Below are 9,257 nucleotides of genomic sequence, written 5' to 3'. Positions count from 1 at the left end.
AGCTGCCCTTGCAACCAGGAGAACGTGTGCTTTATTCGTCTCCCCCTACTTGAGTTCCTGAGCCTGCTCTGCTCAGGTTACAATATCATATATTGTTTAAAACTAGCTCATTAAAGGAAAAACTGTCTCCAGGAGTGTAAGAATCAGGTTGAAAAGGAAAAGGATGATTCCGTAATTGGCCAATTGCGCAAAAAATGTAAAATGTCTGTAGAGTTTCATCCTTTCAGGAGTGGCACAAAACTCTTTTCTATTATCTCAGATGCCTAGGGCTGACCACGCAGTGTTTGTCTTTTACCCGACAGCGGCTGTGAAGTGAGGTTACCACACAGCCCATGCTGACTCCTCTAAGTGCTGATGAAATATAGATGTTGAAGTCTGGACCGCTCAATGTTTCATCTCTCTTGGTGATACCATAAGGAAACCATTAATAGTGTCAGAGAGCATTAGTCCTACAAAAAGAAGATAACTTGATGTAAGAGAATGACTGGCAGCACCTGCTTGGAATCAACTGTGCGTCCCACAAATATTAGTGAGAGAAGTTTGTCCCCTGCTGTGCAGACATTTTCTTTCTCATATGTATGCGAGGTCACTTCAAGATGGTCATTTCCCCCTGCGCTGCCTTTGTCAGTGTGCAGAGGCCCTGCATCATGCATAATCACAAACAGCAGGACCATCTGTTGTTGCCTTGTTGACTTACCTACGTGCAACCTTTTTAGTGTTGGTTTTCATGTATCAGTCTGATGTAGCACCATATTTACAATATGCTAATTGGTTAATGAAATCCTGTTTGAGAACCTTTGCATATGTTATGAAGCCTGTGCTATGTGTTACGCTCGTGTTTTCAGCAGTGGACACAGAAATAGGCTTTTATGGACAAGTTTTGCTGTAACCATCTGCTGGCGATATATTCTACCAGCACAGATTGATGACCTTAACCTTTATTCACTCAATTGGCTTTTCCATTTCTTCAGAATAAGTGTATGTAATAGGTCACTTTGTTCTCCCTTATTACAAAACATGCAATTTATAGGAACCGCACTCGAATGCAACAGTTTATTCCAACTAAAATAACTAACACAGAGTGATTTGTTTTTCTTCTAGAACCAGAGCCAGACTCCAGATAAAACATTCCCTGTTGTCCTAGCCACGTGCCCCCACAAGGTAAGTCACTGTCTTACTAATGGTTCTGCCTGTTAGAGGCCTTGTATTTTCACTGTGTGATAAAGCCGTTACAGTTTGTTGCATCTCTGTGAATCAGTGCTTTTAAACTGGTAGATCACAACCCCAGAATTTGTCTTTTCTAATATGCAAATATAAGGGGAAAATTATGTGAAAATGTGTCTTTTGTTGTTGACATCACAGGCTTTGCTTTTATTTTGGAAATTTCTCTTGCACAAACAATTCTCTAGTGCAAACAACGCCAAGGTCATGGGTTCGATTACCAGGGTATGCATGAACTGATTAAATGTGTACCTTAAAAAATCATCTACCAAATGCATAATGCAAATTATCCCGTCAAATAAGCAAATAGCAGTCTGGACACATTGCCTTACATGCCCTTGTCCACAAAACTACACAAAATAATATATTTTAGCGATAAGCTGTTTTTTACATGTTATTGTCAATAACTGATAAATGGCAGATAATACAATTCTGTACTACTTTGTCTAAATACATTACAATTGTGTGATGCCTACATTCACTTGTAGCTTTTAAAATGATTATTTTTAGTTTATGGTGTTTAATGTTTCATTTTTGTATTTGAAAAATGCAAATGCAAGTCATTTTGAGATTTGCTAAAGATTACATTTAACATTGTTATTAAATTGTTAATATTTGGATTTATTAATATTAAAGGTGCACTAAGCGATTTTTGCCAAATTATGTTGATATTTGAAAGCACCAAAACAAACACGCCCATACCCCGACAGGATCTCGCCCATATTTTGAAATCTCCGCCCCACATGTCACACACAACCATGGCAACAACGAAACAAGTCAAGATGACACACAAGCTTATTCAAACGAAAGCCAACACGGATAAATTGTGCGAAACGAAACAAAATCAACGTTGCTCGCATATCAAGAAGAAAAAACAATGCAACCTCTGCGTCCGATTCCAGGCCTTCCCGCTCCTTGAGTTCTCTCCACCACTGGGAAACTGCTCCAATATTTACGTGGGTCCCATCTCTTGTCTGATCGTAACCATTCTTTTTAATGTTTTGTTTCTCGGGTATTTTTCTCTCTTACTGCTGATTGGCTACAAGTGTGTTTTGGGACTCGGTCCGATGCTGTGGTCAAAAGTGTTTTTCAAAAATCACTTAGTACACCTTTAAGCAAGTGTTAGATGACAGCAAAGGTAATATAAATGTAAAACTGAGCATGAACAATTAAATATCCAGTATTTATATACATCGGATATTCACCACTGATAGATATCATGCATCACAAAAAAAGGTAATATGAACTAATTTTAGAAAATCCATAGAGATTGATCATGATTTTATGAATTCTTTATTTAACATTTTTTTTACTTCTGTGTGATAAATAATTTTGTTATTCTGTTGGGTCGCCTCTTGATCTGTGTCCTGAAGCAAAGCCAGTTGAGAACTGCTGCTGTTATATATATATATATATATATATATACCATTACTGATCATGCATCATGGACATTTTTATCTGGGAAATCATTTTATTCTGTGAATATTTCAAAATGTATTTTGTTTTCTGCTTGAAACTAGAAATAGAAGAACACGTCTATTTCTCCACGCCGCCATGTACCAGAGCAAGGAGGCATGACAGCAGATATTTCCTTTTTATTGTGTCTTATCTCAGGTTGGAAACAAGGCCCTGAATTAAACCGTAGTATTGCAACAAGATGTCGAATTATTTGTGATTTCATGCTCTTTGGGCTCGAGATTTACCAAAACAGTGACAAGAATCAGTCGAATTCTTTGTGCAGATGAACAAAAAGAAAGTGTATTTCCTACTTGAAAGCTGGCTGCCTTAGTTTTCAGCAGTTTAGCATGGGCTTTTTCATGCAGCCCATGTGAGAAACGCTGTAATGTGTATATTGCCAAACCTCGCACTGTTGTCAGTCCACTAACCCCAAATGTGCCAAAGTGCTCATGTCCTTTTCCAAAAGCGACTTGAAGCTGCAAGAGAAAGCGACAAAATATTTATACAAATCACCCAGGTGCTCGTCGCGAGATGTACGAAAAAGGCAATCAGCTTTGTCCTGAACCTCTCGGCACACAACGGGGCTCTAATTGCTGACCCGTCCTTCACACGAGCCCGCGCGCTTCACCCCTGTCGAGATCACCTCTAATAACACGTTCTATACAGTGCTGATGCGCTCAAACTCACCTGCTCGACACCAAGGCAGCAGCGTTTTGTCCTTGAAATATGGAGAGTGTTGCAATTCCCGTGTTGCTGTCAGCTCTCCTCGAAACAGCTGATCTGGATGGAGGTAATGAAGGGATGCCACCGATTTGTGATGGCGTTAACGTTTCCCCGCGACCAGCAGAACATAATCTCTGTCTCGTCACTTCCCATTAGCACTTGTGATCTGCAGAAACCAATATGCAAAGAAACCAATGGAGCAGTGGAGTAATTTGGCATGTCACTCAGCACCGAATGAAAGTATAATGGCTAAACGGTTAGATATGATTTCTATAATAGGATTGTCGTACTGTGTGGCACTAAGACCAGTCCTGTTTTCTTTGCTGGTATTGTTTGCATTCACAATGAAAGGGAGCTAATGAACAGAGAGCTTTTAAAAGCTCCGCGATTATATGGAAAGCAGAGGAGAAGGGAAGGATGGCGGGAGAATGAGAGAGTGAAGCCGAAGGGGGTGGAGAGAACACTAAGTATACATAATTGCTGCTTGACACATTGGCCAAATTCTGCTGTGCCAGGATTGCAGTGAAGATGATTAACGGCTGTCCGTGTGGGTGGGCAACTTGGTCACCCAGGGCTTCCATTTCCTACTTGAAAGCTGGCTGCCTTAGTTTTCAGCAGTTTAGCATGGGCTTTTTCATGCAGCCCATGTGAGAAACGCTGTAATGTGTATATTGCCAAACCTCGCACTGTTGTCAGTCCACTAACCCCAAATGTGCCAAAGTGCTCATGTCCTTTTCCAAAAGCGACTTGAAGCTGCAAGAGAAAGCGACAAAATATTTATACAAATCACCCAGGTGCTCGTCGCAAGATGTACGAAAAAGGCAATCAGCTTTGTCCTGAACCTCTCGGCACACAACGGGGCTCTAATTGCTGACCCGTCCTTCACACGAGCCCGCGCGCTTCACCCCTGTCGAGATCACCTCTAATAACACGTTCTATACAGTGCTGATGCGCTCAAACTCACCTGCTCGACACCAAGGCAGCAGCGTTTTGTCCTTGAAATATGGAGAGTGTTGCAATTCCCGTGTTGCTGTCAGCTCTCCTCGAAACAGCTGATCTGGATGGAGGTAATGAAGGGATGCCACCGATTTGTGATGGCGTTAACGTTTCCCCGCGACCAGCAGAACATAATCTCTGTCTCGTCACTTCCCATTAGCGCTTGTGATCTGCAGAAACCAATATGCAAAGAAACCAATGGAGCAGTGGAGTAATTTGGCATGTCACTCAGCACCGAATGAAAGTATAATGGCTAAACGGTTAGATATGATTTCTATAATAGGATTGTCGTACTGTGTGGCACTAAGACCAGTCCTGTTTTCTTTGCTGGTATTGTTTGCATTCACAATGAAAGGGAGCTAATGAACAGAGAGCTTTTAAAAGCTCCGTGATTATATGGAAAGGAGAGGGGAAGAGAAGGATGGCGGGAGAATGAGAGAGCGAAGCCGAGGGGGGTGGAGAGAACACTAAGTATACATAATTGCTGCTTGACACATTGGCCAAATTCTGCTGTGCCAGGATTGGAGTGAAGATGATTAACGGCTGTCCGTGTGGGTGGGCAACTTGGTCACCCAGGGCTTCCAGTTTCCATAGCAATTGTACTCCAAAGGCCATACATTACATTGTGAGAGTCCCTGAAGCCTGAGCATTGTTAAATTCCTCAATAATATCTTACATTATGCGTTTGTCCTCTCAGCGGTAATTCATTCCAGCCGCTGCGATTCACAATGGGTCAGTAGTGAAAGTGGAGAGAGTCCCAATTTCAGATCTCCTATCCGAACGTGAAGGATGGCACATCTCCGCGCTTAATGTTGATCAAGTGGCCCCCGACTTGAGGGAAAGTGATCAATTGTCTGACATTACAGCAGGCACGTCTGTTCTGCCGATCCGACGGACGACCCGGCTGATATTCTGCAGGTATTTAAACGCCATTCATCAAGGCTTCAAGTTAACCCTAGCAGGCAACCTCCCCGTCGAGCCGGCAAAGCAGATGGCAGATTGAGTGCAGAATTTCACCCTTCCCTCCCTGAGTGCGATGCGTGCAAAACCCTGGCACGAGCCACCCGATTCAGGCCTGGTGCGACGTCACGTTCCCCCGCCACTCCGAAATTGGGCCTCATGACCGCGCACTCCTCCACATCCTACTCCAAATGGTGTTTTGAACTTGGGAGAACCGGTGGTGAATAAGCACATCTTAAAAATGATTCATACTAGATATTAAATGGAAATCCCTCCAGCTATGCAACAACAGGCTAGTCATGCAGCAATTAAGCTGCGTAGCATGCAAAACTCAAGGCGGCGTGCTCTCCGTTGGGGGCTCCGCTCGCGTACATGGGCCATTCAGGAGGGAGTAGGCGTGATGCTGGAAGACAAGCAGCAAAATGCCCGAACCCATACCGCCGTCTCAGCGTGGCGCCTGAGGATGCTTTGGCAGACATCTTTAGACAAACATGTAGTAGAGCTGGAAAAACTCACAATCGGAAAGGTCAGTTGTGACCTCTGGGTGCAGGGCTATGCTGAGCCTGTCACTAGCAAGCACAGCATGTTCATGTCAAACAGAGAAAAGGTACACCGGCCGCTCCGCTCTCGAGTCTGCCGTGCAGCAGGTTGCGTGTGCGTGCATCTGTGTTGAGGATATTTATAGCTGTTTTGATTCATCAGTAGGGTCAGGAACCAAAAACAGATTCTAATTCAGATTTATTTTCCACGTGTATAGAAAATACCAGGACTATATGACGTTTGCTTCTGTTAACAGTTCTCGAACAACATGCTTTCGTTTTGATTTTAGTGAATAAAACATGTACAGTGCAACCAGTGTTGTCTGATTGGCGAACGAATCGCTGAATCTTTCAAAAGTTTGACATCAGTCCATTTTTTTAAGAAGTTAATATTTGGTATTGACACACTAAATGTATCAAATGTAACAGTAAAGACATTTATGTTACAAAACATGAACATTGAATACTATTTCAAATAAATGCTGTTCTTCTGTTCTTTCCATTCATCAAAAAAATCCAGAAACAGTATCACAATTTCCACTGAAATATTAAGTAGCACTATTGTTTTTAAAAAATAGCAATAAGAAATGTTTCTTGAGCAGGAAATAAGCATATTAGAATGATTTCTGAAGGATCTTTTGACACTGAAGACTGGAGTAATGCTACTGAAAATTCATCTTCTATATTCAGAAAAAAAAAATCTTACAGAACTTTTGAACAGTAGTGTTTGTTGCCACGGTTTTTGTTTGTATATAATTAGGGACATTTCTAGGCATTTGACAATTAAATTAGACATATTTTTCCTCAAAGATTTAATTATTAAAAAAAATATCAAAAAGTAAATTAAATCAATTAATCAATCAATAAAATTAAATTCCCATTCTTAATCATCTGGTGATCTGTATGTTTTTTCCACATTAGCTCTGGTAACATATCTATACCAATTTCTGTTGCAGAGAAGTGATTGTGGTCCTCCATTGCATGTTCATGTCAAACAGAGAAAAGGTACACCGGCCGCTCCGCTCTCGAGTCTGCCGTGCAGCAGGTTGCGTGTGCGTGCATCTGTGTTGAGGATATTTATAGCTGTTTTGATTCATCAGTAGGGTCAGGAACCAAAAACAGATTCTAATTCAGATTTATTTTCCACGTGTATAGAAAATACCAGGACTATATGACGTTTGCTTCTGTTAACAGTTCTCGAACAACATGCTTTCGTTTTGATTTTAGTGAATAAAACATGTACAGTGCAACCAGTGTTGTCTGATTGGCGAACGAATCGCTGAATCTTTCAAAAGTTTGACATCAGTCCATTTTTTTAAGAAGTTAATATTTGTATTGACACACTAAATGTATCAAATGTAACAGTAAAGACATTTATGTTACAAAACATGAACATTGAATACTATTTCAAATAAATGCTGTTCTTCTGTTCTTTCCATTCATCAAAAAAATCCAGAAACAGTATCACAATTTCCACTGAAATATTAAGTAGCACTATTGTTTTTAAAAAATTGCAATAAGAAATGTTTCTTGAGCAGGAAATAAGCATATTAGAATGATTTCTGAAGGATCTTTTGACACTGAAGACTGGAGTAATGCTACTGAAAATTCATCTTCTATATTCAGAAAAAAAAAATCTTACAGAACTTTTGAACAGTAGTGTTTGTTGCCACGGTTTTTGTTTGTATATAATTAGGGACATTTCTAGGCATTTGACAATTAAATTAGACATATTTTTCCTTAAAGATTTAATTATTAAAAAAAATATCAAAAAGTAAATTAAATCAATTAATCAATCAATAATGTAACAGTTAAATTCCCATTCTTAATCATCTGGTGATCTGTATGTTTTTTCCACATTAGCTCTGGTAACATATCTATACCAATTTCTGTTGCAGAGAAGTGATTGTGGTCCTCCATTCGCTTTAGTTTGCTCCTGCACTTGGCTGTAATTACAAAAGCAGTGTTAATGTGGTGTCTCTTTAATTGGCAGACATGTTGGTTTTTTTACAGCCATATTAAAGCGGGGTCTGTGCACAGGGTACTGCATTTATAGACTTGCCCCTCACAAGGTCCTCTGGCTGTGGTTGACCTGACTAATGAAGAGATGAAAGGAATACTAACCTCTGGAATTACAGCCGTAAACCCACTCGGATCAGATGATTTATGGCATTAGAACAAGATTAATTTGTCCCATTTTTCATACACATTTCAATATTAATCAGTCATACTTAAAAGAAGGCAGGAACTAATTTTTTTCCCCTCTTGTCACCACAAAGTGCGTGGCTTTTTCTGAAACTGTGGCAGGTTTCCTGCTCTCCTAGTTAAACCAATCAGGGATTTCGCCACATGCTGTCCAATCAATTAAGTCAAATGTGTGCGCAGCCCTTTGATATAGAATCATTTGTCAAATCAGCAGAGGTGGCAGAGTGCAGTTACCCAGGAGTCTGAGGCTCTTGACTCCCGTCCACCTGGAAATCTGCTCAGCGTTCGGATTCAGGCATTCCTGGTGTCCTCCATCCCATTAATGGGGTGTCATTGTGTGCGCTGGATTTAGTTCAGATAGTGTCCAAAGGCTTTTTCCATGCATTAGCCTCTTGACTACATAGCTTAACCTCTTAATTTTTTGAAAGCTCTGCCCAGAGAAAGCTCGATATTATATAACAGAATGGCAGCCATTAGGATTCAAATGATTTGCTTTTTGCTGTTGCGTGGTTATTGCATTTAACGTTACACGATACAACAACCACGTTCGGCGTGACACAGGAGCATCAAACGTAATCTGTTTTTCTGCCATTATTGTGTAATTTGTGATCGGAAGTGGAAGAATCCCGAGTTCTTCAGGTAGAGGTAATCTGCTGATTGTGCTGTATGGAGAAGCAGCTTGGCACTGAGGGGTCATTTAGTTCATATATTGCTCTTTTTAATAATGCTCTCATGTTTCTTTGTTCTTATGGCTCTCGGAGGAACTCCTGGAGAAAACTTCAAACTTCACCTAATTTCCTTCTGAAGCAAGTCTAATTTAGAGCGGGCGAGATGCAAAGGATTCTTGTTTTGTGAGATGGATTAATTGGAAGCCTTCAAATGAGCAATGTTGTTTAATTATTAATTATACATATATATGTCACGCTATACTCAGTCCTTACGCACACAGAGGTGTGAAGTACGTGAATAATTATTCAACACAGAAAGTGTACTTTTAATGGAATTTTACATAATTACTCTTTTTTAATCAAATTAAAAAAAATTTCCATACTATCAGGATGTACTGTAAAAATATGTCCACTTGTTTCAGTCTGAACTCCTACTTATAGTATTTATAAGTATTTGTACTATTGGATAGGCCTATATATATATATA

At 40.3% G+C, this 9,257-nt stretch overlaps 1 protein-coding gene across 1 annotated transcript in view; it reads left to right on the top strand.

Annotated features, from left to right (window-relative positions):
* Positions 1-9,257, top strand: part of pcdh11 (protocadherin 11) — a 105,945-nt gene that overhangs the window by 74,020 nt on the left and 22,668 nt on the right. The window contains exon 4 of the mRNA XM_016252967.1: positions 1,102-1,161. Coding sequence (XP_016108453.1) covers positions 1,102-1,161 — 60 coding nt within the window. The remainder of the gene's footprint in view (positions 1-1,101; positions 1,162-9,257) is intronic.

The sequence above is a fragment of the Sinocyclocheilus grahami genome, unplaced genomic scaffold (assembly GCF_001515645.1).
Source record: "Sinocyclocheilus grahami isolate Dianchi unplaced genomic scaffold, SAMN03320097.WGS_v1.1 scaffold1145.1, whole genome shotgun sequence".
Classification (NCBI taxonomy): domain Eukaryota; kingdom Metazoa; phylum Chordata; class Actinopteri; order Cypriniformes; family Cyprinidae; genus Sinocyclocheilus; species Sinocyclocheilus grahami.
The sequence above is the reverse complement of the archived record's forward strand: the minus strand, read 5'-3'. Positions and strand labels throughout refer to the sequence as shown.